At 38.4% G+C, this 13,444-nt stretch overlaps 1 protein-coding gene across 4 annotated transcripts in view; it reads right to left on the bottom strand.

Moving 5' to 3' along the window:
* Nucleotides 1-13,444, bottom strand: part of CAPRIN1 (cell cycle associated protein 1) — a 36,336-nt gene that overhangs the window by 9,610 nt on the left and 13,282 nt on the right. For 2 of the 4 annotated variants that reach the window (XM_075095023.1, XM_075095021.1), the window contains exons 5-12: nucleotides 12,425-12,663; nucleotides 12,232-12,314; nucleotides 10,133-10,270; nucleotides 8,722-8,774; nucleotides 8,549-8,635; nucleotides 3,380-3,535; nucleotides 2,478-2,586; nucleotides 1,936-1,997 (exon numbers count right to left, since the gene is read on the bottom strand). In XM_075095023.1, coding sequence (XP_074951124.1) covers nucleotides 1,936-1,997; nucleotides 2,478-2,586; nucleotides 3,380-3,535; nucleotides 8,549-8,635; nucleotides 8,722-8,774; nucleotides 10,133-10,270; nucleotides 12,232-12,314; nucleotides 12,425-12,663 — 927 coding nt within the window. The remainder of the gene's footprint in view (nucleotides 1-1,935; nucleotides 1,998-2,477; nucleotides 2,587-3,379; nucleotides 3,536-8,548; nucleotides 8,636-8,721; nucleotides 8,775-10,132; nucleotides 10,271-12,231; nucleotides 12,315-12,424; nucleotides 12,664-13,444) is intronic. The other 2 variants (XM_075095024.1, XM_075095022.1) reach the window with 1 other exon arrangement.

Here is a 13,444-nt window from a genome sequence, read left to right as displayed (position 1 = left end):
ACAAAATAAACCCCAAAGCCCCCAAAAGTCAGCTGATGCTCACACACAGTTTTATAAAAAGTATCAGAGAACTCTGGAATGAATAGTACTCTCTAGTACAAGTACGTATTCTGGCAAATCTTTACCACCATTAAAAATTAAGAACTTTTTAACAAGTAGAGGTTTAACCACCTCATCTTGACATAAACGCTAACAAGCCACACCACCCAGCCCCCGCCACGTTGTATTCTGTGGGTCTTTCTGAATCAGCTGGACATGTATTTGCTTTTACTGAACATCCTCCTCCTCATTTCCTTACACAACCCCAACTACCATTACAACGAAGGTGGGAAAAGACAGAGAGAAATATAAAGAAGTTTAAATGAGAGAACTCCAAGCTCATATAGAAATACTCATTTCCAGGGGACTCAATTTGCTCATTTTACAGCCTTTGCTCCCCTCCACAATGCACAGTGAAAACTCTGGCCAACAAAGCAGAGGACTTTGCATTTAAGGCCATTAGGGACTTCAAGAGGCAACTGATAACGACCGATGGGTGTGTTCACATCACTTTGCTGAACATTAAGAACGGAAGAGGTGAGTTTAGCTACTGCTTGCAAGATCCCCAAGGGAATCATTAGCAGCACTGGTTGAGGTAAGGAAAATAAGAAAAAAATTCATTGGAGTAAGTCACAAACATCATTTAACAGTAAAATAAAAGCTACTGCAGAGAGCGCTCTCTAACAAAAAAGTTATTGAATGCCTGCAAAACAACAGAACTGCTGAGAGTACTCACTAGCACTACAGCAGGTACGTACACAGGAAACAGAAAACCCCACACATTCCTCTTTCTATACAAATGAGTGACAAAACCTGGGGACCCAACCTGGACAACATGAAGCACGCAATTTGTACTTCCGTCACTCTGATACACACAATCTATCCAGGTTTTTCTTTTTGTTTTCAAACACCTACAGCATTCAGACTTGTTCTGACTGCTCTACAATGCCAGTATTAAAATATTATTCAAACAAGCAACTGGGACTCATCCTTAACAGAGCAAGTCAAAAACACCACCACAAACTATATAGTTAATCTATTTCATCTACTTGTGGTTTGACACCCACTTGAACAGACACAGACTGCCCTTTAACCAAGTTATTTCAGTTTTGGCATTTCTGTCACAAATAAGCAAACAAAAGACAAGTAGCTTCTATTGAAATTAAAAATAATATTACACATGGCTTAACGTGAAAGAGAACACCACTAGGCGAAGACTGACATGTCAAATCACTAGTCCCTCTTGAACAGAATGCACGGAGAAACATCAAGTTAAACTGCTTTATCAGAGCAGGACTACACAGAGCAGCATTCCAAACAAACTCCTTCCTCTCAACAATGAAAACAGCACTTAAAATTCACCATCACATGGGATACAGATTTCAAGCAACGGCGGCCTAACACACAGGCACGTGGAAGTCAGTTTGTGAAATGAAAATCACGCCCACACACCAAATTTGAAGACCAAGGTGAGCTGCACAGATTAAAAGAACCAGCACCTGCTGCAAAGTCCACATCGGGCCATTAGAACGAGCAGTGCAAACTGCAACTGCTCCCGTGCTCATGCCCCTCAGGTTAAGAGGTCTCTCAACTCTAAATACAGTTTCCTCAATAAACTCATACTTGAACCTTGAACCTTACAGTTTTCCAAACGGGGTAAAGCCTGATAAAGACCCCATTACAGGAAATATGCAATGTCTGCACAGCATAAAAACTGTACCTAGTAATGCTTGTAAGTGACAATGCTGAAATAGATAACGGAGATAAAGCTTAGGTTTTCATTTTGGGAAGTTGGTTTTCTTTGAGTTTCTCAGCTAGGAATTAAAATCCTATTATGACATAAATCAAGACTAAAATAAATTTAAAATCCAAAATGTAATTTACTAAACATGTTACCTGTGTAGCTTCTGGTTGCACAGGAACTTGATTAGGCTGGGCAAGTCTTGACTCGGCATGAACTGAAGTAAAATAATGTCATTTATTACACAGTACAATCAAACTTTTCACAGAACAGCATTACCATCTTATCCAATTCAGTTATCTGAGAGCTCACCATCATAAAGATGATTACGCCTTTGGCATGGCAAAGCTCTACTCAAAACACCAATTACCATCTCCATGCAAAATATGTTTTTTTCCAGTTGCCCAAAATAATCCAACAATTTCCAAAAGGCTAAGCAAAACTACAGTTTATCCATTTTAAAAAAAGCTTAAAATGTTTCACACTTCCAAGCAAAATCTAGAAGCTAGTGAGAATTGGAAGTCTGCCAATAGCATGCTTCAAAACTACCACCACATTTCTGAGAAAAAACACACTTTAACAGTACTGTATTATTACTTTTGATGACCCCTTCGCTATGTAGCAGTAACCGAAGCATTTCTAGTAGATGATTTGCAGGCTTTCCCAATATTTATGTTTAGGATTTACCATTACAAACCTGGAGGGCAAACCATTTGTGGCATGTCCAAGTTCTGTGCTGGATTCATGGGCTGTGCAGATACAATTGCAGGATCAAGTGTTTGGTTCTCAAACTCCAGCATAGAGTCCTGGGGGAAAAAATTTAAAATAATAAAATCAAATCCAATTTACTGTACTTTATTGCTGGTTTTACCACCCATTTTAAATCAATTAAGATACCAAAGATTCCAAAATCTATTTACCACAATAAAAATTCACTTTACGTATACAAATTAGAGCTTATCTCACAGAAAGATTACTGGAGGGAGATTTTAATAGCCAGCCAGAATAGGCGTTGATCTATTCTTTGTCCTAAATTAGCGCTTTGTAGGAAGAAAGAAGAAAAGGAATATAAGAAGTGCACACCTCTTTTGTTACCAAGGTGTCTTACTCTCTCCTTTGTGGAGGAGGAGGAGAGGCTTTTTCTGACGTACTCCATTATCTCCCAATGCACTTCTAGTTGTTCTAACTTTAGAGGCTAAAGGAGAGCCTTCAAGAAGCAACTGGAAGAGTATTCTCTTCATGTGTGTAGAAGTTTTTCATAACATGAAATTTAGAACTAGCTTATAGAAGGGATATTTTAGAGCTAGTCTTGCTTACGCAGAATACACTGACACCCCATGATGCACAGCTTTCTGTGTTCTCTGTAGATTTAGTACAAACAAGGACTGAAAAGCTAAATAACATCCCAATTGTACTTTGACAGCAATACACGTTTGTGGGCTTTGGATGAGATCTTGCCATACAGCACTATGCAGTTTGCAAAACCACTGTGTTTTTCAAATTAACTACATCAGACTCTCTAAATCATGACTAACAGCCAGAAAATGCTGTTTTGTTCCTTTTTTCTACCCTCACAGTACCATGGTGGGTTCATCATACCTGCATGAAGTTATATGGACCCTGCATCTGTGCCATGAGGTCCTGTACTCGCTGTCTTCTAACAAGAGGATCTGCTTGAGCCACAGTAGTGAGCGTGTGAGGTTCAGGAACTGGAGGAGATGTAGCTTGTGTCTGTTGCTGCAGCGAATTTACAACCTAACGAGAAACAAGCAACCAAGTGAGATTTCAGCTTAAGATAACACTGCACAGAAGCGACTCCATAGCTCTTAGGCAATAGCTGTACATTTCAATTCTCTATGGTCGTAATTACTAGTGTTCATGAAGAAAAATACCACATCCTCCTACAGTCAAGGCCAATACTGGCGGCCAGCTACTGATCTGAGCACTTCACAGGATAAGAGTTTGGAGACCGTGCTCTATTTGCTTTCCACCTACTCTGTTGCCCATTAAGAACAGTGCTAACAAAAAATGTGTGCAGTATTACAGGGATTGTTTTTAGAGCAGGATTTGAGACAGCAATTTATCAACATTTGGAAATTTGAAGAAAGTCAGGGAAAACTAAGTTTCAAAAATATGCTCACATGGAACAATTCTCATACCTCTTTGGTAAATATAAGTAGAGGCAGAATTTTTTGGCCTTTAAGACTTGAGAAATTTTAAATGTTCATAGCCACGTCTAGACCCAAATTCTCAAGTGGTGTCCTAGCTCGCTGATTTATGGTCTCTGAGACCAGCAGGCAGCATTAAGTGATGGCAAGATTGCAAGACAGCACCGTGAAGAGACACCAGAAGCAGAAGCACAACTTACAGCGGGCAAGAAAGCTCAGATTTACTAGACGTATTCCACTATGGCGCACATAAACAAAGGTATGACAAACAGCAACATGCTTTCAAATACCACCTTATCAAAGACAGCAGAGCAACCACAAAAGCTGAGCGTGACCGTCTAAGAAAAACCATCATCAAATAGCTTGAAAACAAGATAGTTACAAGGACAGCTGAGCTGCACAAAGTAGCACTTCTGCATTCCTAACCAGTTTTGCTCTTCAGGCAACTCTCATAACTCAGAAGTCCCATTTGCAATTTGCATTCAAGTCAACAACTGTCCTTTAAGAAGATAATTGTCAATAACTTGTCTATTGCTTCTCTACTCCCATGAGCTTTTCATTATTAAGAACCTTCCACACAAACAGGTAAGCCTTCAACTTACAGCTGCAGAGGATATAAAGCACCACACGTGCACCTGAAAGTTCAAAATATTTATGTAGAATAGCTGGTTTCTTGTTAGAACTGCAGAAGACAGATTTTTTGTACAGCAGTCATGACAAGTGACAAAGCAGTCCTATTTTTTTAGACCGGTTCTATAATCACAGGTCTGAACTTTAAACTTCAGCTCCCTCCATCCACCGTCAAAGCCTGTAAATTTTGTTTACGCTTCTCAAAGAAACCTACAGCATCTTCTTGCATGCCTACCCCTTGCTCAGATTCACAAACATTATTTCTATGTGACATTCTGCAGGTGCAATTGCCTCACAAACTTCAAGGACACTTTCCTTGACCAAACCCCTGTCCATCTGTAATAGGAAGTTAGAAAAAAAAACAAGCCACATTAAAAACAACTCTAAGTAAAACTAAAAAACAACCACAACCCACATTTCTCTTCAAGATTCCCTCAGATCCAGATCGCCACTATTAGCCATCCAAAGGGAAGCAACATGACAATTCCCATGGAAGTATACCCCAAGACTGTCCACACTGGAAAACAAGCACAACTGCTCTGCTGCATTACACAGTCCCCAAACTTCAAATTACGGACTGTTTCCAAATTAAGAATTAAGCCCTGTAAGTGGAAAAAATTTTTTAAAAAATGTTATTTAGAGCACATATATAGACCTCTCTCACATTATAAAGCTTTAAAATGAAAGTAAAGAAAAAAGCAAGCCAGATGACTAGGTGAAACTTGAGAGGTAAAACCAGCAGCTACTCATCTCCTACATAATTATTTTCAAAAATGTTCTTAATTATTTCAGTACTACCACTCAACTTACAAAGTCCAAGTCATTCATAACAAGTGCAGTATCTTTAAGAGAAAAGAAGTTGATGGAATCAAGACCACAGAACAGGGACAAAATTTTATCAAATGTTTCCCCTTTCCACAAGTAGTACAGTACTAACCTCAGATGGTGTTTAAGATTTTACATTGTCTTTTTCAAACCTCTTTTTTAATGTCAAAAGGAACTCTTCAGGGTCTATTGCCTTAAGTCTTATTATCACTACACCAGGCACTTTGACCTATTAGAATCATAGTACAATGAACCAACTAAAAAAATATCAAGTTTTGCATATGAAGTTGCCAACGGACAGGCTGTAGTTCTGAAGGTAACAGCTTTCTAACAGTCTGCTGCATGAAAAAGGTACCGAGTCTACTAAAACATAAGAATCATTAGTCAAAAAAGCAGATTATTACTCAAAAAAGATCAGATTATTACTCAACCATACATCTCCATTCATCCTGCGGGCACAGCAGCAAGGTGAAACTTTTCTTTTAGGAGAGCCGAACCTCCCTCCAGAACAGTATTTGACTCAAATAGCCGCTCACCCTCTGACACCCTGCCTCCCGACACCTTGCACCTTGACCTTCTCAGTAGGCAGAGCTGCCCAGACACAATCAGAGAATTATAGGGTAGAGAAGGCCAGGGGGCAAAGGAGAGGTGAAAACAGAAGTTTAATAAGACCACAAACCAACCAGAGAGAACTTGTATTCTGACAGTCAGAGAACAGAGTTTCCAATCTACGCAAAATGTACAAGCATCCATCCAACTCAAGTTCCATAATCTAAGGCACAGAGAGCTTTGTATACAAGCAGATTCAGGTGCTTATTACAAAGGAAGCGATTAAAAAAGTTAAAATCAATCAAACAAAAAACCCCACCACCAACAACCCCCACTATTACCAATACAGGACCTCTTCACCAAAATGAAAACATCATATAACCAAATGCAAAAACACTTTGAGAATTCACAAGCCAGTTCTTCAGTTTGAAGCTTAGGGAAGGCCCATACAGAAATGTCATTGTGAGACACCGTCACTTCTCAAACTATAAACATATACCACAGAAATATTGAATTTATCACATCTACATGGTAGAGGGTTGTTGAAAGAGACGAATTTGTGATAGCCTTCCTCTTCATAAACAATGACGGAAGTCTTCTGCGTATACTATCACCTTCCATTCACAGCTATCATTCACAGCTCTTAAGATACTAACGTCACAGCTACCTTGAGCTGAAGAGCACAAAGGTTCTACAAAATGCGTATCATCTTCGCTAAGGACAATTCAGTTCCATTCTCATGAGGAATGGGATTTTGGAGCCAGCAAGAAGAGCAAGAGTCATTTCAAAGACAGCTATTCTCAATTTCCCCTCGTTGTGTTAAATCTGAGAAAATAAAGTTCTTAATTATGAAGAAGCAGTCTTCAATGTTACTAAATTGGTCATTTGTACACAGTCCAAGAAATTGGGACAGAAAGGAGAACTGAATTGTACATTCTTTGTATTGTTCTGTGAATACAAAGCTGACAAAATCCAGGTTTAGCTGACTAGTGAAGATGTCTTGAAAAGCTAGGAGTTTCTGAAGTCTGTCTGATACAAAACCACAACCTGGATTATTTTACCATACTAGTAAAATTACTGCATATTATTATTCCCACAAGGAAGCAGCTGAGTTTTCAACTGTGCACTACACAGTCCTATGGTTTAAGAGCAGAGGGAAGCACAACAGGCTTCAATCACAAAGACATTTCCTATACCCTCCTGTCTTCATCCACACTACTTACATTAAGAACTACAGAGAAATGAATCTCTAAGCTACTCTGGACACTTGCTAGAAACACAGATGTAATTTGGGTGTAATTCAAGATAGACTGAAGCCAATCAAGCATTAACTTTAAAATACTGTGTCTTGTAAGAATACCCCAATAAAACATGTTTTTCATGTGTGGTTTTGGAGGGTTTCTTTGCCTTTTTAAGAGATTTCTTTAATCACATTCAACAGCAATGATATTTTAGGGGTTTTTAAGTAAGGGAATGGAATACTATCACAGGATACTACCAAAATCATTCAGATACATGGCAAAGTTGTCTAGTTAGTTCAAGAAGCCTCATACCCAACCTAAGTATTATTAAATCTCTTGGTGGTCTTCAACACCATATGATATGAAATCTCAGCCAGTCTGAATGTAAAACCAGGCAGATTAGATAATCAGATCAAAATGGCTGCTCTCTTTTTCACTACTTGAAGAAATGATGAACATTTACTCCACTCCTACACTTAAAAAAGCCTGAAGACACCAAGGAAGAGAGTCCAAAAAATTGACCATCTGTAATTTTCTGCTGCAGAACGCTAAGTTGAATCAAAAATTAAGTCTCCAGCATGTGAAAGATGCTGCTGTTCCTAACAGAGGGATACAACCCAAGTTCCAACATACCAAACATGTGAACGACTCCATGTGACTTGTCCTTTCCAGGGTGTGAAGAACACAAATTCCAGTATAATAAAATGGACTTGACCACATAGTTAAGTCTCGAGCCTGAATTACTCAACAGAGAATGGATCCCAATAGCAACGTACCACAACATCACAAGTGAACAACCACTCAACTGCAAAGTAGTAACAAGTTAAACACTTGAAGAACTATAGTTGCTGAAAGCAGAGCTGTACATACAAGCAAATTTTAACAGCAAATTATGTGCATACACTATCCAGAGTAGATATTAGTTGAGATATTAGTTTTCAGCTCCCTTTCCATGGAACTGCTCGCTCAATGAGGCGCACAACTATGCCATGCCGTCAGCAGCTGTGTAGATGAACTTAAGTACTACATTTCCAGCAAAGCTCTCTTAAAAAAAAAGTCTTCAAAAAAATCTTTTAAGCCTTTTTAAGCCTAAATCTTTTAAGTCCCATTTTCCCAAACAAGCCGCTAACAAACAAAAGCAAGTTCTCCACAAACTTAGCCAAACCATGTAGTTTTTACTTGAGGTACTCCTGAGCTAAATAGGTAGTTGAAGAATGAGGAGTGAGTCCAAGCCTACTTAAATATATATTTTTATATATATCAGGGGAGAAGGGGAGCAATACTAAAACCTATCATGAATTGTGAGTCAGCAGAAACAGGGATTGCAATTTTACCTGCAGTACACAAGATCTTACCTCAACCGTTTCAACTGTCCACTCATCTACCTGTTCCTTCTCACTACTGCTGAACTGAGCCTCTGCCATGAATTGTCTGTTTACATACTAAAATAAAAATAAGAAAGGGTATGAAAGTAAAAGTAAGTGGCATTAAAGCTATACAAAATGACAATCTTTCCAGTGAATAATACCTCAGTTGATTCGACTTCGGTTGGTTCAGTGAATTCTTCCGCTGGATCAGGTTCTGCAAGAAAAACATACCATTTATGTGAAAAAAGATACCTAAACCAAAACCCATGTTAGACCTAGGAGATACAAAGTTAGATGACACACACCACCCCCGTGCCAAGTGGAATTTTGAAGTATAATGCATTTTTGCAGTCATTTATCAAAACTATTTCAAATAAGTGTTACAGACTTACACCTAGCTGTACTTCTGTGTAGTAAGAATGAAGGGACACACATTTATTCCTGAGTGACATTAATACCTAATATTATAAGCTTGCTATGCATTAAGGAAGGCGTCTTGTCAGACATCTTCAAGGGGATGGGATTTTGATTAGATCTGAAATTAGATCCTCAACATTGCTGACTTGCACAGTTCAGTACCTGCTGGGTTCAGAAACAAACCCACTGTTGCAAGGTAAGATAAAGAGGGAACTCATTTTTATTTTCTTCATTCTGAGACACAACAGGACATCAACAGAGAATTAAACAATAACACAGATTCTCAGAGTTTTGAATTAAAAAGAAAAAAATCACATTAAATTCTTGCTATGAAGAGTTATGTTCAGTTACCCCAAATTTCCATTTTCTCCACAACATATTCAAAAAGAGAAAAATGGTCATGAACTTTTTTCAAGTTTGGTACCATACTCTCAAGTTTCCTAAGTATGCAGCATACTTCAAGAACTCTTCCCTTCTAACAGAAGATTTAACTGGTGGGAACCACTGAAAAATCAAAAAGCTTCAGGCAACCAGAACTTTGATCTTTGACCCTCTTAACACTACAGACAAACAAAATTTTGTTTATAAATCATAGTAAGAAGTTCTACAGGAGAATAAAACAGGAAAGAGATGTCAGCAACAATTTGTTTGGATAAACCTGCTCCTAAATAACTTCATTTTTAGCCTGGGTTCTTTTTTCAGCAAGTGACATATTGGACAGACAAATGCTGAACAATGTGTTCAAAAACAAGTACTACTAAGTGACACTCCACAGTTAGAACAGTAAGCCTTTCCTTGCACGTGACCCAAGACATTTACGATGTGATCATGAGAAAGGATTACGGTCCCTCCGAAGAAACTGGCAAGAATCAGCCTTGCACAACTCTTCTGGAACACAGCTCTGTTCTTCTTTTCTTATGGCTCAGAGCAGGGCTAAATGAACGGCTGATGCCCCGTATATGTTGCCTGGCTAGATGTATACCTGATCATCAAGACATGACATTTCTATTCAAAACAGCAGTACACCTGAAGAGTTCTGAGACAGATGCTTTCTGTGCTTAAAACTACATTTGCAATCTAATCATTCTGATGAATCCAAAGAGACAAGACAGCACAAATGAATACGCTAGTCACAAGGGATCTTCATATTCTTACCAGCTTCTGCTACAGTGTCTTCTACTGCAGGTGCAGGTGTTGCCTCTTCTTCCTCACATAATCCATTCTGATGGTTATGGGTGCTATCAAAGTAACTAGTTTGAAGAATACGTTCAACGATCTCCTTTAGCGCTTTGTCTAGGGAAATGGAAGAATTTGAAGATTAACAGTAACTCAGTCCTAATCATGCTTTCCTTCTTTCCCAAAGATCCCACATAAATTTTATTACCCTCTTGCTGGGAAGATGTTGCTGCCCCAAGCTACCCCACAGACACTACTGTTACAGAATTACTTCTGTCTTACTACATCATATTAAATACTTCAAGTTGCATTCAGAAAAAATCTGAGGGCCAAGAAGAATCTTAAGAGTATTTAATGCCCTTCAGAAGATTGGTGAAACACTCCAAAGCGAGGTAAAGTTTGAGTTTAATTACCATACTTTTATTCCTGCTGTTTCAAAAATCTTGGTTGCTTAGTTTTCAGTTTTAGAAGTCACTGAAGTTTCAACCATGACCAATTTATTTGTCATTTCCTAATTAAGAACACCTTACTGTAAGTCAATTTCTTACAAAACAACTGTCAGTACAAATTTCCACAGGTACCACCTTCATGAAGGTTCTTCCCCTGAGGGGAAGTGGCTCAGAACAGCCTTTGTAAGTGAAACAAGCACAAGCTTGCACTCAGTGCCTCAGCTGAATGCTGTGGTGTCTTAACCCAAAATAGATCAGCCACATTGGCAAGGCAGCATTACTGACTGTCTCGGCCAACTAAAACCAAAACAGGCTCAAAATGGAAGATTCACAATGCACATCTGGCAAGTGACAATCACTGTATGAATCAATACATACAGAGAAGACCACCGAAATAAATGATCATTCACCCCATTATAAGACAAAGCAAACCAGCAACAGCTGCCAATGACATCGCTAAAGGCTGATCCTGAGATCCAGATACAATACCCAGCACGACTTCATCCAGTTAAGAGAATGACTACGTCTCCAATGAGTGTACATCAGCTCTCTCCTGAAAACTATCCCCCCACCTTCCCCTCCTCTACCTCTTAAAAAATTGTTACATATCTTTGGGCTCTCTCAAAGACCTAACGTCACAACCACAATCTAACATTTCAGATTTGATTTCTGCAGAACAAATATTAATTAAACAAAATACTAGGCTGGTATCTCCTCACAAAATTTCATTTCAACAATATAAACAATTTGAAATTTCCTATTCTGCCACAAACAAGGAAAATATTATTACCATTAAGGCCATAATATCTTACAATCTCCTGTGTATCACTCCTCAATAAAGCAGGTTAGGTAACTGCAACACTATCATTCCACTTTCTATGAACATAACACAAAACACTTTCAACAGCTCAATATTACTCTAATAAAATAAGGGTAATTGAAAATTTTTTTTAGAAGGGGGAAAATTGTTAGCCATTTTACCTGAAAAGAAGGATACTCTTCCCTAAAACTTTCCTACTGATTTTCAATAAACAGACTTCAAAAATTCTCCATGGTACAAGGAACAGCCAACTGCCTGCCTAGCAGGGCCATTTTCTTAAGGTCTGATGTTAGAAGCTACACATTTGTGAAAATGTACATTTCTGCAATGAAGCAGTCCATACAAAGGATCACACCCTGATTTACAGAGTAAATCAGTCAAAACAGGGCAAAACTAGAATGCTTTTTGCAGGAGACAAGGGGGAGCAGAACATCACACTAAATAAGGCTATGCCAGTTTCTATATTAGCTCATGCTATTGACAAAGCTCACAGACACATTTCCAGAAAAAAAAAGAATTGCTACTAAGCACCGCCAGCAGCAGAATACTGCTGAAATAGCAGGAATGAACTAAGCTTAAATACCGAGTAATGCTGCATCAGTAAAAAAAAAAATACACCACACACTAAGTTCACACTTCAGTAAGTGATTCTGTTACAGTCCAGCTAAGGTCTGAAAAAAAAAAAAAAACCAGCTACTCTAAAAACTCAGTAAGATAATTAGCGGCCAAAGTTCTCTTATATCAGACACTGTATTTTAGTTCAAGCACCAATTCAGTGTGCTCTCTCTTAATGCAGAGAATACACTTACAGGTTGTTCCACAAACTGTTTTTTCCTTCCCTTCCAGTAGGTCCCACAGGTGAACAGATGCTTGCTCATACTGCTCATTCAACCTTAAAAAAACAAGAGTTCATTTCTTACCAAGTGTTCAAATTACTACAGCACAAATGTGTCATTAACTGACTGACAATCATAAAGAAAAAGTACTTCACTGTAAGCCTACCTCACATTCATGTCTCGTTCGGGGTAAACTAGCTTGTAAAACTCATCCAGCATTGTCAGTTCCTCCTCTGTCAGTACCGGTACTCCGTTTGACCCTTGTTTCAAGTCATTGCGCACTTCATCATCACCCAACTTGTCCAAAATAAACTGTAGCTCTAGTACAGTCTTTAAACGCTTCTGCTCAGCTTCTTCTCGCATCAGTTGCTCCCTGCGAGCTGTCTTTTTTATTGTTTTCTGGATCTGTTTCAAAAGAAAAAGAGATTTAAAATAGCTTAAACCTAGATTCTGTAGTGAACATAGGGGAAAAATTAGATTTGCAATGTCTTTTATTGGTAAGTAGAGATGGATGTTGGTGCTGAACTGATTTTACAATATTACAATAAATATTACAGCAAAATAACCTGAGAAATTTGAGGAATATTTTTTAAGCAGAGTCAAAACCCTGCAAATTAGGACAAACTTCAAAATCAATGCCAAAAACCTTGAATCATATCAGATCTTTATCATATTCTTACCTGAAGTCTGTACTTCTGCAGTTACATCTAAAGCTTCAGACATTAATGTTATTTCAAACAAGCCCAACTTACTATTATCCATTATGAAACATCCTGTAAACACTAAGTTATTCTGATCTAGATGAAAGTGGCAAAAATGTACAAAATGAACTATCTTTTAGATAAACATTGTGGCTATTTACAACTTCTGGCTTCCATAACTCAAGGAGGACTTACAGCCATTAGAAAAAGGTACTGAGAAAGCAAACTCAAATGATTAAGGGGACAGAGCAGTTGCCTTATGAGCAGAGCCTAAGACTCAGGTTCTTCAATTTGGGGAGTAAGGGTGATCCAGATTTTTCATAAAGGCCACACAGGCCAGCAGATAACGTGAACAAAGCAGTTATTCACCATGCCCCATGATAGTAGGAGGCATTCGTTGAAACTCCTAGGAGATCAGCTTAAAACAGATAAACAGAAATACTCTTTTGTACACACCATGGGAGGTAACTCATGGAATGTTGTGC

Source organism: Phalacrocorax aristotelis, chromosome 5 (assembly GCF_949628215.1).
Source record: "Phalacrocorax aristotelis chromosome 5, bGulAri2.1, whole genome shotgun sequence".
In the NCBI taxonomy this organism is placed as follows: domain Eukaryota; kingdom Metazoa; phylum Chordata; class Aves; order Suliformes; family Phalacrocoracidae; genus Phalacrocorax; species Phalacrocorax aristotelis.
This window is presented reverse-complemented; position numbering and strand designations above follow the sequence as displayed.